We start from the raw sequence: 16,496 nt of genomic DNA, 5'->3' as shown, positions 1-16,496 counted from the left end.
TCTCTTGTACCAAATATTTTATTAAGTGTCCTCGCTGTAGGATATCATGATATATACACAGCCCTTAACATATTAATACTTGAACGTGCTAGTGCTCGCTGGTTTCTGCTGCTCAGGCCAGCTGCCTGTGACTTCAATATCTTCTGTGTCCTATAGGCAGAAACCATGCATCACCGGCCACAGATACCTCCGTCATCTATAGCACCACGTCGTAGGCTAACTGTTCAAGAAGGAGAAAGCTGATAGACCGGGCTGTGAAGTCCTCTCCTGTGAGACTGTTTGTACCAAGGGAGTGGTAGGTAGCTTTGGACTTGGCATATCATCCTTTCCAAGTCTTCGCACAGGAGTCACCAACTCCATGCCATCAAAAAGTGACAACCGTCCACGTGGGTCAGTGCAGGCACAGTTGTCCTTCTCAATGGTGGCCGCCTCTTCTCCGTCCGTATGCTCGTGTCCATTTAGTACATATCCGCAGCAAGCAGGTTTGGAGGGATCTGCCACAATTGGGGACGTAGGGGTGTTTGAGGGTGTCAGTAGATCTTCGTCACCTGTTTCTAGGAGGTTGTCAGTTAGAAGGTCCAATGGGGTGAGTTGGGTAGAGGGCAAGGTGGGTAACTGGACGGTCTCTGGTTTAGTAGACGTCTGCGTCAGGGCTTCAAACTGGAGGAGAATCTTGCAAAAAAAAACAAAAAACAAACAAACAAAGTAAAATTTGTTGCAAATAAAGCTTAGTTAATAGCATGTGTACTCCATTCACATCAAGAGCTACATTCAAAATTCTTCTGGCTGCCCGAACACAATTTTGGGAGTAATTGGAGTAGAAAAAGTAACATAAATGTGAAACAATATTGTAAACAGTCGGTGGTATCTTACCCGTTGGACTAAAGTAATTTTAGGGCCAAATGTAAAAAGTGTATGGCCACCTGGTGTAACCCCTATCCCCCCAACAGTAGGAATTGGTCCCCCTACAAGTTTTATAATCACAGTCCCTTACCTTCCTGGCTTTATCCTTCACTGGTCCTGGAGGTCCACGGATCAGTTTCTGTAGGTTCTTCCTAACCACCGAGAGCATGTGCTCATGTGACAGAAGGTCAGAGGTCATGAGTGAAGCTACGGCGCACATAGACCGCTGCAAGGACACCGAAAGCAAAAAACTTACAATGCAGTAATTCCTTTTCCAAAATAATAGCAGGGGGAGATAGCTGCGATATGAAACTTGCACATTTTTATTCTTCGTTAAAATAAATTTGTACCGCTATTTTCAGAGACCTAAAAGGGGCTTTTTTTCTTAAAGAGTGAGCGGACGTCTTTTTTGATAGGGTACATATGACATTTTGTTAGTCTTGTTGCATTACCATTTTCTTTTTTTTGGGGGGGAGGGGGCGACATGCGCAGGGCTCTCCCTGCCGTGGACAACCACCTCGCCGACATGCGTACAGCTCTCCCTGCCGTGAACAACAATCTCGCTGACATGCGTACAACTCTCCCTGCCGTGGATAGCCACCTCGCCGACATGCGTACAACTCTCCCTGCCATGGACAGCCACCTCGCCGACATGCGTACGACGACAGCCACCTTGCCGAGATGTGCACGGCTCTCCCTGCCGTGGACAGCCATCTCGCCGACATGTGCAGGACTCTCCCTGCCATGGACAGCCACCTCGCCGACATGTGCAGGACTCTCCCTGCCATGGACAGCCACCTCGCCGACATGCGCATGGGCTCTCCCTGCCGTGGACAGCCACCTCGTCGACATGTGCATGGCTCTCCCTGCCGTGGACAGCCACCTCGCTGACTTGCGCACGACTCTCCCTACCGTGGACAGCCACCTCGCTGACTTGCGCACGACTCTCCCTACCGTGGACAGCCACCTCGCTGACTTGCGCACGACTCTCCCTACCGTGGACAGCCACCTCGCTGACTTGCGCACGACTCTCCCTACCGTGGACAGCCACCTCGCTGACTTGCGCACGACTCTCCCTACCGTGGACAGCCACCTCGCCGACATGCACAGAACTCTCCCTGCCATGGACAGCCACCTCGCCGACATCCACAGGGCCATTGCTTCATCCATGACATTTTATGAATGACAGTTTGCATTTGGCTCGCGTTTTCTCACCAGTTGGACACCCGCATCATCACCTTCTAACGAGCGGTTTAACATTGCGAAGACGACTTCACAGTTCAGCAGCGAACACCTGGTGTAGAAATACAGAGGTCAGTGCACAAACCGAAATCTAATCTACTGCCACCAATCACTGCTGCTCTGCGTGGAGCGTTATCCGCATTACTGCACTGTGGGGGGCATAGTGTTCCTGATGAGAGGAGTAAAATGTGAAAGATAAGATAAATAGCGGCCATGTAACATGTTAGCCTTAAAGGGGTACTCCCATCTCCAAGATAATAATAATAATAATAATAAATTTTATTTTTATAGCGCCGACATATTCCGCAGCACTTTACATTTCGGAGGGGATTTGTACAGACAATAGACATTACAGCATAACAATAATCACATACAGTAGATTATAACAAATACCAAGAGGAGTGAGGGCCCTGCTCGCAAGCTTACAGTCTATGAGGAAAGAGGTAGACACGAAAGGTGGGTGGTAACAATTGCCCTGATTGTATGGACCAGCCATAATGTTAAGTGTGTAACAGTACAGACACAGAGGGCTAATGGATGCATAAAGCATGTGGGAACATGATGCTGGGAACCTGGTTATGGTAAAATTTTTGGCTCTGCCACACAGGGATAGGTTAGGTTAATGTGTTGAGGCGATAGGCCAGTCTGAATAAATGCGTTTTCAGGACACGCTTAAAATTGTGGGGATTGGGGACTAATCGTATTGACCTGGGAAGTGCATTCCAAAGAATTGGCGCGGCACGTGTAAAGTCTTGGAGACGGGAGTGGGAGGTTCTGACTATTGAGGATACTAACCTCAGGTCATCAGCAGAATGGAGGGCGCGGGTAGGGTGGTATACTGAAACAAGGGAGGAGATGTAGGGTGGTGCTGAGCCATGGAGGGCTTTGTGGGTGAGGGTAATAAGTTTATACTGAATTCTGGAGTGGATGGGTAGCCAGTGTAATGACTGGCACAAGGTAGAGGCATCGGTGTAACGATGGGTGAGGAATATGATCCTGGCTGCAGCATTCAAGACAGATTGGAGAGGGGAGAGTTTGGTAAGAGGGAGACCGATTAGAAGAGAGTTACAATAGTCGAGACGAGAATGAATAAGAGAAACAGTAAGAGTTTTTGCAGAGTCAAAAGTAAGAAAAGGTCGAATTCTAGAAATGTTTTTGAGGTGCAGATGACAAGAGCGAGCCAGTGATCGAATGTGGGGGGCAAAGGAAAGCTCGGAATCAAGTATGACCCCAAGACAGCGGGCATGTTGCTGGGGAGTAATAGTGGAACCACAGACGGAAATGGCAATGTCGGGTGTAGGTACATTAGTAGCGGGAGGAAACACAAGGAGTTCAGTCTTTGACAGGTTCAGTTTCAGATATAGTGAGGACATGATATTAGACACAGCGTTTAGACAATCGCCAGTGTTTTCTAGAAAGGCTGGCGTGATGTCAGGAGAAGAAGCGTATAATTGGGTGTCATCAGCATAGAGATGGTACTGGAAACCAAATCTACTGATTGTTTGACCAATAGGGGCAGTGTACAAGGAGAAGAGGAGGGGGCCTAGAACCGATCCTTGAGGAACCCCAACAGTAAGGGGAAGGTGAGAGGAGGAGGAACCGGCAAAAGAAACAGTAAAGGAGCGGTCGGAGAGATAGGAGGAGAACCAGGAGAGAACGGTGTCCTTGAGGCCAATGGAATGGAGCATAGTGAGGAGGAGCTGATGATCCACAGTGTCGAATGCTGCAGAGAGATCCAAGAGAATTAGCATGGAGTAATGACCATTTGATTTAGCTGTTAGCAGATCATTAGAGACTTTAGTGAGGGCAGTTTCAGTGGAGTGTAAAGAGCGGAAACTGGATTGGAGAGGGTCGAGAACAGAGTTTTCTGAGAGATAGCGGATAAGACGGGAGTGGACCAGGCGTTCCAGGAGTTTAGAGATGAAGGGAAGATTAGAGACAGGTCTATAGTTAGCGGCACAGTTTTGGTCGAGGGATGGTTTTTTAAGTAGTGGATGTATGATGGCATGCTTAAATGAGGAGGGAAAAATACCAGAAGAGAGAGAGAGGTTAAATATTTTAGTTAGGTGAGGGGTGACAGCAGGGGAAAGGGACTGGAGGAGATGTGACGGAAATGGGTCACTGGTGCAAGTAGTTGGGCGAGAAGATGCAAGGAGCCTGCTTACTTCTTCTTCTGTGACTGGTTCAAAATCAGAGAGTGAGTTAGATGCAGTGGGGGAGGGAGGACAGTGCATGGTATGAGGGGATTTGGAGATAATTTCCTGTCGGATCTGGTCAATTTTTTCTTTGAAGTAATTGGCCAGATCGTCAGCTCGGAGCTCAGTGGTTGGGGCCTGTACTCTTGGATTGAGTAGAGAATGAAAAGTGTCAAAGAGACGTTTCGGGTTATTGGACAGTGAGATGATGAGGGTGTTGAAATAGGTTTGTTTGGAGAGGTGAAGGGCAGTGTTGTATGTTCTAAGCATAAACTTAAAATGGATGAAATCTTCGTGTAGATTGGATTTTCTCCACAGACGTTCGGCGCACCTGGAGCACCGCTGCAGGAAACGTGTTTGCACCGTGTGCCAGGGTTGTCGCCGTCTGCGTTGTGGTGTTCTATTTATAGGGGGTGCAAATTCATCCAGGGCAGTTTGAAGTGTTTCATTGTAATGCTTCAATGCAGAATCAGGACATGAGAGGGAGGAGATAGGGGCCAATGAAGACTGCAAGTTCTTCAGAAGTTTCTGGGTAAAAACCCTGACTCGCCCTGCACCTAAACCCTCACTAGTGAAGAGGACGGTGCGGAAACTAATCCCACCACTACACTAAAACACACATAAGGAAAAGAGACAAAACAGGGAAACAACACTTAGCTTTGCTCTGTTGCTTACGCTCCAAGCAACAGAGCCCACTACATGCGTGCATCTTTTCCTCCGACCAGATCCAACACCACAGTGCAGCCTTGGAGCAAACAGAATCCACCACCTGCGTGCAGCTGTGCAGAAACACAGTCCAGCATATGAGTCCAGCTATCCAGCAAAAGAGTCCAGCATCTTGAATCCAGCTTTCCAGCAACCGAGTCCAGCATCATGAGTGCAGCTCTACACCATAGCTATCACTCCACCAAGCCATGCAAGAACACCTTGCTGACACCATAGGTGGAGCTCCACCAAGCCATGCCAGCCCTCCTCGCAGACACCATAGCTGCCACTCCAGGACTCTCACTGAGCTGCCCAGGACTCTCCTTCAGCTCCATCCTTTGCCCAGGCTTGCTTGTAACTGAGGACTATCACCAACAGTGATTACCACATCTGACATTCTTTTATAGAGCAATCACACCTGTTTTATAATCATGTGCACTAAGCGCGCAATGACGCTCACCACCACTGGGGGGAAAATTTAGAACAAAAGTCACAGCCAAAGGAAAAAAAAAGGTTACTTGTGCATTTTCTCTGTCATATCCAAACTGGATCATGACAATTTCAATATGATCACTTGCACAGTGCTCCTTGGGATGTTTAAAGTTTTGGAAATCATTTTGTATCCAAATCCGGCTTTAAACTTCTCCACAACAGTATCACGGACCTGCCTGTTGTGTTCCTTGGTCTTCATGATGCTCTCTGTGCTTCAAACCGAACCCTGAGACTATCACAGAGCAGGTGCATTTATACGGAGACTTGATTACAGACAGGTGGATTATCATCATTAGTCATTTAGAACAACATTGGATCATTCAGAGATCCACAATGAACTTCTGGAGTGAGTTTGCTGCACTGAATGTAAAGGGGCTGAATAATATTGCACGCCCCACTTTTCAGTTTTTGAATTTCCACAAAAATTTAAAATAGCCAATAAATTTCATTCAACTTCACAATTGTGTTCCACTTGTTGTTGATTCTTTACCAAAAATTTACATTTAGTATCTTTATGTTTGAAGCATGATATGTGTGAAATGGTTGAAAAGTTCCAGGAAGCCAAATACTTTCGCAATGCACTGGATGTTCCAGATGTGTTCGATTGGATTTAGGTGTGGGGAACAGGCAGGCCAGTCCAGAGCATGAATGTCTTCATCATGCAGGAACAGTTGACATGCAAGAGCCACATGATGCCTAGCATATCATGCATCAGAAGGAACCCAGGGCCCACTGCACCTGAATATGGTCTCATAATGGGTATGAGGATCTCACCCCGGTACCTAATGGCAGTCAGGGAACCTTTGCCTAGCACATGTAGGGCTGTGTGACCCTCCAAAGAAATGCCTCCCCACACCATTACTGACCCACTACCAAACCGGTCATGTTGGAGGATGTTGCAGGCAGCGGAACGCTCTCAACTGTGTCTCCAGACTCGGTCACATCTGTCACATATGCTCAGTATGACCCCGCTTTCATCCATGAAGGGCACAGGGCATCAATGTGAAATCTTCCAATCATGGTGCTCTATGGCAAATGCCAATCGTCCTGCACAGTGATGGGCTGAAAGCACAACACCTACTTATGGATGTCGGGTCCGCATGGAGTCTGATCTGACAGTTTGAGCAGTCACATGGATGTTAGTGGCCTGCTGGAGGTCATTTTTCAGGGCTTTGGCACTGTTTCTCCTTGCACAAAGGAGGAGGTGGTGGTCCTGCTGCTGGGTTGCCGCCCCCTACGGCCCCCTCCATGTCTCCTGGTGTACTAGCCTGTCTCCTGGTATCTGTTCCATACTCTGGACACTTTGCTGACAAACACAGCTACCCTTCTTGCCACAGCTCACATTGATGTTCCATCCTAGATGAGCTGCACTACCTGAGCAACTTCTGTGGATTCAAGACACCGCCTCTTGCTACTGTACAGTATTATTATTATTTATTGTTATAGCGCCATTTATTCCATGGCGCTTTACATGTGAGGAGGGGTATACATAAAAACAAGTACAATAATCTTAAACAATACAAGTCATAACTGGTACAGGAGGAGAGAGGACCCTGCCCGCGAGGGCTCACAATCTTCAAGGGATGGGTGATAATACAGTAGGCGAGGGTAGAGCTGGTCGTGCAGCGGTTTGGTCGATCGGTGGTTACTGCAGGTTATAGGCTTGTCGGAAGAGGTGGGTCTTCAGGCTCTTTTTGAAGGTTTCGATGGTAGGTGAGAGTCTGATATGTTGTGGTAGAGAGTTCTAGAGTAGGGGTGATACGCGAGAGAAATCTTGTATGCGATTGTGGGAAGAGGAGATAAGAGGGGAGTAAAGAAGGAGATCTTGTGAGGATCGGAGGTTGCGTGCAGGAAAGTACCGGGAGACGAGGTCACAGATGTATGGAGGAGACAGGTTGTGGATTGCTTTGTATGTCATGGTTAGGGTTTTGTAATGGAGTCTCTGGGCAATTGGGAGCCAGTGAAGGGATTGACAGAGGGGAGAAGCTGGGGAATAGCGGGGGGACAGAAACACCCAAGATCCCAATATGTAGTAGGCATCATTATTAGAAATGTAGTATATTTCTTCTGATAAGCTACGTCACATACCCCATATTCAGGGCATTGCAGTAGCTTAGGTATCCATGGTTACAACTACTGACAACTAACTCGTTATATCAATGGTTGTACCCATGGATACCTAAGCTACTGCAATGCCCTGCATATGGTGTAACTGACATAGCGAATCAGAAGAACTATACTACATTTCTAATTGGAGGTATTTGCTAATATTATTGTCATTACACCTACTACATATTGGGATAGGATCTTGGAGATGGGAATATCCCTTTAATGCAGGGCAGGTCGATGATTTTAAGCAGCTTTGGACATGACTGGAGTATTAGCTCAAAGTAGTAGCAAACTCCATTATTAAATAAAAATGCTTCCAGGTCATCTTGCTTGGTTGTTCTTAATCTGGGACCCCATCATGAATCAGTACACCGCCCATCATTGTACTCACCCTCGAATAAAATGCTGCACCTCCTCTTGGGTGAGGAACACATTCTGCCCCCTGGTGATGGTCGCAACTAACTGCGCCTCCTGTAGACAGTCGCCCGGATGAGCGGTTTCCACCCTGTTCAAGAGAACGACACACTACCGACTTACTGGACATCGGACAACTCCAGTTTGCGAAATCACCGCTCGCTGTCAATGAACGGGAAAATTCTCATTCTAAATCTATAGACTGAAAACCTGACACCTAACACAGCTGAGGGTTTGTCACAATCACATCCCCTCTAGAAAATCCTCTGTCAGCTAAATACATCATTGGCACAAATCCCTCCCTTATTCTGCGTTTGCTACAAAGTACCAGACTAGGTGTCAGAAGTGATATACACAAACCAAAGGAGGCAGTATTTCAACTGACACCAACAGAAGAGAACCATAAATTATATAAAAAATGTGTTTATTTAATTATTAAAAATCCATAAAAATGCTACTTTTAATCAATGCAAACAACATACCCCAAGGGGACAGCATTTACTGGCTCAAAAAAACCCCATGATTACATTAAGGGTGACCCCGGAAGAAGCAAGCGGGCGAAACGCGCGTCGGGGCGAGGGGATAGCATCACAGGCTGCAATTACCTCTCACTTTATAGTAAGTACACCCTTTTGGAAATTAAAATTTTGGTATTTATGCGGTTTGCCTATTTTTATTGTGTGGGTAATATGCACAATAAGGGATAATATAACCAGAGATTTTGGGGATACTTATGGTAATTTAAGAGAAATGCTATTTGGCATAATATAATAGGATTCCTTGGTGTCACTCTCATATGGTATATATATATTTCCCCTTGTATTTACATAATACAGTAATGTGCTTATGGTAATTTGTGTCTATGTATAATTTATGCCACTGGGCTTAATAATAAGACTTTTTCATTATGATATGTTATATCCATTTTCCATCATGATATAGGTATAACCCTTAATGTAATCATGGGGTTTTTTTTTTTTTGAGCCAGTAAATGCTGTCCCCTTGGGGTATGTTGTTTGCATTGATTAAAAGTAGCATTTTTATGGATTTTTAATAATAAACACATTTTTATATCATTTATGGTTCTCTTCTGTTGGTGTAAGTTGAAATACTGCCTCCTTTGGTTTGTGTATATTGCTTAGGGAAGTGCCATTTGCAGTATTGGTGGAAAAAAGTGGATTAATTTAGGTGTCAGAAGTATTAGGTCTGAAGAGGTTCTTGGTTGTGTGGCTGTAAATGTGGATATTTTCATTCACTGACAACAAGCAGAAATTTTGGAAAAAGTGAGAGCTTGACAAAGTATAATAGAAAGTTGCAGAACTGTTCATTTTATGGTGATTAAAAAGCAGCATTTTCACCAAACTTGATAGGTCTTAAGGACAGGAAGATTTGATCACTGGGGGTCTGGGGCTGAGACCATGAGTGATAGCTAAAACGAGAGGTAGAAAATCTCAGCCGACTCTTCACATTAGCTAAAGACAGGATTTAGACTTTTTATTGAACCCATCTTTGGCTAACCCCATCTGGCCACACTGCTGTCCCTCTACGTCAGTGATCATGGGGGGTCTCAGGCTGCGGAACCCCACCAATCAAAACCTCCAGATGATTTGTCAATCATCGTTAGAATAGACTCTGTCACCATATTCTAAGAAAAGTTCTGTAATTTTACAAAATATTTTGTGCTTCAGTGTCTCACCATTTCCGAATGTCTGCTTGCTGTCAGTGAATGAAGGTGCTCATATTTACACCGACAGTCTGTGCGATCAGTCTACCTTTCAGGAATCTCTGTGCTCTCTCGGGTGCTGCTGCGGGACTGCCCATCGCTGCCCGTTTTGCTCCCGGCATCTGAGGACTGGCTGCGTGGAGACTTGTTATGGAAGGAGTCCTGGGAGCTGTGACCTCTGTCGCTGTCATCCCATCCCCCCCCGGGGACCCCCGAGCGATGACTGCCTGGAAGGAAGACTACATGAGTATATAAGCAGGCAATTTTGACCTACCATGCCAATCAGACGCGCTTCACCTCTCTGAGTCACGGGTGGCACGGGCTTCTCTGCCGACGGATGCTGCTCGTCCACGGACACCGCCACCGGCTTGTAGGTGTCATCGGCCTGATCCCGGAGACAAGAGGACGGCGACCCTGCTCCGACCAGCACTTTCTGCGTCACAGCGACGGCTGCTCTCTGTATGCCGCTCAGCAGGGCTTCACTCGGGGTGCCTGTATGAGAAAGACGGTCACCGGTCAAGATTATACTGTTTGCTGTCAGCGAAATTTTGTGAACATCTAACTTCTCACAGTGGAGGGTTTGCAAATTTTATCTAGAGTGAACAGTCCTCTAAGTAGCTTATGAGACCCGCACTGATCTCTTAATTGCTCCTGGTGGGAATACCCCTTCATCTAAGCTCAGCTTTGTGATCTTGCATTTATCACAATAATGGCTGGGATACTGCTTTAAAAAGCTTATTTTTGGATACCCAAAACACAGAACTGTGGCAACACAGCCCAAAAGATGGCCGTCCAGATGCCAGCATAAGATAGCCCACGTAATATACTACACGGCACATCCAATCAGCGGACCGGGATCACAAGACTCACTATTTGTTTCTGGAAAATTATCCTAGACAATGGTGCCATCTAGTGTTAGAAATAGTGAAGGACACAGATGACAGTGCAGGAGCAGCAATCAGACTGCGGCCCTCAAATTCTCAGGCACGAGAGCTCTCCTTAAATCTGTAGATATATTGCAATGCGCTAGAAATTACCTAAATTCTGCTTCTCCTTGGTATAGCCAAACCCTTGTGAGCGGGAGAGCTGAGACCCCATTCCTGTAAGAAAGTGACAGCAGAGCAATTAGCAAACTATTACCCACTTAATTAAAAAGGGAATAAAACAAACAACAGCGGTTCTGGCACATTACCAGGCTGGCACCTTTCCTTGTTTGGCACCATATCGGGATGACGCGGTGCGGGATCTGTATATAAGCTGCCCACAAGTTCCTGGACAAGAAGACAAAAGCAATATGGCACCTGTGACTGATCTATGAGGTGTCCTAGAATGTAACATATGTATAGTGCGCAGACTTACCTGACCGGCCGACCGCACCCTCTGGTACAGGCTGATACCATGCAGAGGGTCCGGGGGTCCGCTAACAGCTGTGAAGAAAAACATATGAAAGATAAGGCACACATCCAGTGATCACAGCATGGATGTGTGTTGATAAAGGTAATGTAGGTAGATCCCTGCCGGGACCTTCCTTCCTTGATATCGCTATAGCTGTACGTCAGTCTCAGTACATCTGTAATGAAAGGTTCAGGAGCTGAGCCCGCACCATGCCTAGCAGATGCCAGCTTTGTCATAAGTAGTATAGCTGGCATCTGCCTAAAATAAGCGGCCCAGAGCTAATGACAGCTGCATTTAAACGGCCTTGTGCACCTGCACCCATTGCCCCAACTCTTACAAAGTGATCGCAGGGTGCTGTGTTTGTCCTTCTATGAAGCATTCTTTACAGTAGAACTACAATTTACTATATACTAAAATACTGTGTCATAAATTGTTATGTGTAATAATGAGAAATGGCAGAGGAAAAAGTATTGAAGACATGAAGAAAAAGAGGTGCAGAAACCCATAGAAAGTCACGACACCAGCTGAAATCTATCAGCTATTAGAAAGCATTCCTGTCACTTCGTGCAAAATAATATCAGCTGGTCCAACTGATTGCCTATAATAAGGTGCCTTATTACCAAGGAGCCACTCAATAAACATCACTTAACGGGTAAAACCAGTGAGCTGTCTCAAGACATTCGCAACCTTATTGTTGTAAAACATACTGATGGCATAAGTTAGAGGAGAATTTCTAAACTACAGTTTTGAAGGTTACAGTGTGCACTGTTAGGACAATAATCCAGAAGAGGAAAGAACATAATTTCACCATAAACCGGCCATGACCAGGTGCTCCCTGCAAGATTTCGGACAGGAGAGAAAATAATTATCAGAAGAGTTGTCCAAGAGCAAAGGACCACCAGTGGAGAGTTATAGAAAGACCTAGAATCAGTAGGTACAATTGTTTAAAAGACAACACAGTAGGAATACATGCCAAAAATGATGCGTGGCAGACCACACGTTCACTCTGTCGGCACCATTATGGTCTATGTGCCAGTCGGTGCATACGCCAGAATCCCTTTATATGGGGGTTCGGAAGTAAGCCCTGACGGGATCAACGCAGTGTAAAAACACCTTGAATAATACATTCGACCTCCATGGTCTGTATGCACGCTCAGCAAGAAAGACTCCATTGTCGAACAAAATGCATGTTAAAGCGAGTTTACAGTTTGCGCAAGAACATTTAGACAAACCTGTGACATACTGGGAGAATATAGTCTGGTCAGATGAGACCAAAATTGAACTCCTTGGATGCCATAATAAACACTATGTTTATAGACCAAAAGGTGCTGCATGTCACCCCAAAAACACTAAACCAACAGTGAAGTTTGGAGTTGGGAACATCATGGGGTGGGGCCGTTTTTTAGCATATGGCACTGGCAAACTTCCTCCTTCCTTCAATTATATGAATGTCTCAAATCATTTTTCCATTCTTGATTCTGCTGCCATCTACCAGGATGATGAAGATGAAATGAGGGTGGACATTTCAGCAAGACAATGAACCCTAAAGAGACAATTTGCAATGAACCCAAACACACAGCCAAGGAAACTCAATTGGTTTCAGAGAAAAAAAAAATAAAGCTGCTAGAATGGCCCTGGTGATCAGCGATCCTAGAAGGAGCCCATGGAAAATTCAGGATGTTAAGAGTGCTTGTGTGGAAGAATGGGGCAAAATCACACCTGAGCAATGTCTGCAACTAGTTTCTCTATACAGGAGGCGTCTAACAGCTGTCAGCACCAACAAAGGCTTTTATATGAAGTAATAATTACATTTCAGTACGCGTGTTCAATACTTTTTCCTGTGTCATTTATCATTATTAGTCATAACTTAATTTACGGACATCTATGGTTTGATTTATTTGCCTATGTGGATTGGATGGGTTGTTACCAACATCTGATAAGGATTTCACGCCAATGGCACCTTTACAAATATATTTACGTAGAAAATTGGTGACGTGTTCAATGCTAATTTCACCCACTGTATACCTCAATAAAAGCTACAGCTTGCCAACGCAAAAACAACTGCTCACACAGCTCCATCAGCAGAAAAATAAAAATTCTCAAAGAATTGTGAAACAAAAACAGATTTAACACAAAAAAACAAATGGTTTAAACAAAAAAGTGAAGAAAAAAAAAAAAGTTTTAGCTTTTGGAAGAAGAGGCGGAACAAAACCAAATCGCAAAATCAGAAAACTGCCCAATCATGACAGGTTTAAAGGAGTTGTCTGTTAAAAACAGCTTATCACTTGTCCCCAGTCGATCTGTGGGGGTCCGACCGATGGGACCAGCACATTTCTATCCTCGTTAAAATGGAGAATGAATAGAGTGTCGGTCGGGCGTCAGACCTTCCATGACATCTTATATCGGGGATAAAAATGTACTATTCTGTCAATTGGTGCAGGTTCCAGCACTTGGCTCCCCATTGTCATCACGATCACGGACAGGAAGTGTAATAATAATGACACGGGTGCGTCTATATAGGATTCTCCTACCTGAAGCCTCCTGTATGTACACCGCGTTGCGTCGGAGATCTTGGAGGATCTGATCGGAACCGTGAGAACAGAGATAGAGCAGGATCTTCAGCACCTGGAAACGACAATATTTAGAGGGGATTGGAGGTCACCATGCTGTGCCCACCTAACTCACCACACTACACCCACCTTCAGTTTCACGTGACACGAGTGGTTCTGCAGACGGTTCAGAAGATACTCCAAGAGGAACTGGCAGTTCCCGGAAGACTCGTGGGAGATCTCTGAATATCGGATTAGGGGATAATATAGTCCAAGGGACTTATTATATGGAGGAGATGCATGGGGGTAGGTGAGGAGGAAAGTATAACCTCCGAGAAGGGGTGGCCACTGGTGGGATTTCAACTCAGAACCCAGCACTGTACAGCTAAACAGGTCACCGACACATAATAATAAGTCTGCTCGGATGGTACCGGGGAAAGAAAAGAAGGGAATGGGGGAGGGGAAAATGGTGTGGGAGGGAAGAGGGGTGAGAGAAAGGGGACGGTGAAAGGAAAGGCTTAACGGAGGATGGGAAATTGAATAAAAGGGAAAGGTGAGCGAGAGAGGGATTGAGGGGAAAGGGTGACAGGGGAAGGGAAACGAGAAGAGAAAGGGAATGGGAAAGGGGAGGGAGGGGGACAGAGAAACGGGACAGGGGAAAGGAAAGGGGAACGGCGAGGGGAAAGGAAAGGGGAACGGGGAGAGGAAAGGGGAACGGCGAGGGGAAAGGGGAACGGCGAGGGGAAAGGAAAGGGGAACGGCAAGGGAAAAGGAAAGGGGAAAGGAAAGGGGAACGGCAAGGGGAACGGGGAGAGGAAAGGGGAACGACAAGGGGAAATGAAAGGGGAACGGGACAGGGGAAAGGAAAGGGGAACGGCGAGGGGAAACGAAAGGGGAACGGCGAGGGGAAACGAAAGGGGAACGGGGAGACATGAAACTTTGATCTATTGATGGTGCTCTTGTCCACAGAGCCATGTACATAAAAGATGCCCGAGTCTAGTGTTCTATCGATCTGGAAAATCTATTTAGGACTGTGGAATCCCCGAAACGTGTATCAGGTCCCGCCTGAAAAGTGGAACCTCTGTATTATAGGGAACAAATTGAAATTAATGGCACCTATGGGAATATTCCGCCGCACCACTGCACACAGGCAGTAAAGGATACTGGCTATTTCCTCATACAGATATCCAGGGCAAGGGGTATCATCATCGGAAGTCGCCTTTAATAACAATGGAAGCTGGGGGAAAAAAGGAGATGATACTTTAGTAAGGAGCTCCAGTCTCATTCACAACACTCTATATACAACACCAGGGGGCGCTGTAGTCGATACAAAGCAGAAACAGAGGAGAGTCATTTACTAGGAGTCACTGGGAGTGCCGGCAAATTAATTTCCTATGTATGTTGGGTCAGATTCCTGAGATCTGAGGCACAAAATGTAACTGAGGTCAATGCAACACATCCTAAGCTTATAGTGTTTGTACAGCGGAACCGTTGGGACCACTTAAAAAAAAAAGTAAAAAATGTAAATTATTTTTTTAAAAAATGTTAATGATCTAAACAGCCACATCACAGACATGGAAGATCTCTTTAAGGAGAGATTTCACTCAGTGAGATAAAGAAAGCCAAAAACAGGCAGACAAGCTGTAAAGCACAGGTGCAGCGGGAAGAAGCGTCAGCTCAGTGCCCAGCGCTCACCTGCTGCAGGAACGTCAGCCTGCCCAGCACCGCCATCCTCCCAGCCGCCGGGGCCTCACTGACAGCCGGAAGCAGCGTCCTCCAATCACAAAGCAGATTCCTCCCTACCAACCAATCAGCGCGCGATTTCCAAGAGCACAGCCAATAAGCGGCACGTTAAGAGAAACACCAACTGGAACGCAGACAAGGCGTTTCGGTTGAGCAGATTGGCTGGGACGTCAGTATGGCTGCGCCCATAAGAAAATAGCTGCTGGAGCTATGATGAGTGCGAGGACGGTGACTCCGGGGAAGTGGAAGCTTGAGACGATTCCCCGACTCTTGGTGGAGTGCAGGATACAAGTAAGAAAGCGAAAAAACGACGTTGAAGGACGGCATGCTGGGACCTGTAGTTCCACGGGTCGCAGACTTGCCCTACAGGTCCTAGCAGTCATTTGCTGCCTTAAAATGGCTGTATTCTCACTGTTTCAGCACTTTTGGTTAAAAAAAAAAAATCAAAGTTGCTTGCATTTCCTCAGTTCCGCCTCCTGGATTTGGCGACTAAATGGACAACTGGGTGTTCCCAATCCCCTTGTCAATGGGCGTTTTTAACCTACCCTGTTCATTAGGGGATATGTCAAGGCCCAAACTAACTATTCCTACAATTCCAGGAGGAGTAACTGAGGGTCAGCACAATTCAGAGGCATCAGTATTGTTTTTCTTTTGGGAAAAAATGTCAGAAGGATAAAAAGAGATATAGTTAACCTTTTGTTTACAGGCAGCGGCCTACGGGCGATGCGTGTCAGCGGACACCACTGGAAAAGTGGAGCTGCGGAAAGGGACGTGTGCAAAGGAGTTTGAAGAGCTAAAGCAGTGCATCAGTAAGGCGGTGAGTCGGCCACTTGGGGCTTCGTGCTTGCCGTCAGTGAGTAGAGACCCGTACAGACCTGATGCTGTTGTTCACAGCTGATGGTTTGTTCCCTTTGCAGCCACTATAGACAATGAGGGCCAAGTCTTACTGGTAGAATAATAGTCTGCTGCTATGGGCTTGTCACAATGTCTTCACTATCTCTGATGGCTGTCACTGAACGGAAACAC

At 46.1% G+C, this 16,496-nt stretch overlaps 1 protein-coding gene across 1 annotated transcript; it reads right to left on the bottom strand.

The window, feature by feature from the left end:
• Nucleotides 1-15,502, bottom strand: TEPSIN (TEPSIN adaptor related protein complex 4 accessory protein). The gene is made up of 13 exons (XM_073560608.1): nt 15,423-15,502; nt 14,892-14,964; nt 13,878-13,969; nt 13,710-13,803; nt 11,143-11,210; nt 10,976-11,054; nt 10,821-10,883; nt 10,081-10,275; nt 9,833-10,010; nt 8,038-8,151; nt 2,119-2,197; nt 995-1,129; nt 1-672 (listed from the first exon to the last, which is right to left on the bottom strand). Exons 1-13 carry the CDS (start codon nt 15,456-15,458, stop codon nt 217-219), a joined length of 1,662 nt encoding a protein of 553 aa, XP_073416709.1. The 5' UTR covers nt 15,459-15,502; the 3' UTR covers nt 1-216.
• Nucleotides 15,503-16,496: the final 994 nt, after the last annotated feature.

Source organism: Dendrobates tinctorius, unplaced genomic scaffold (genome assembly GCF_039654945.1).
Source record: "Dendrobates tinctorius isolate UK_male_01 unplaced genomic scaffold, ASM3965494v1 ptg000014l, whole genome shotgun sequence".
In the NCBI taxonomy this organism is placed as follows: Eukaryota; Metazoa; Chordata; class Amphibia; order Anura; family Dendrobatidae; genus Dendrobates; species Dendrobates tinctorius.
This window is presented reverse-complemented; position numbering and strand designations above follow the sequence as displayed.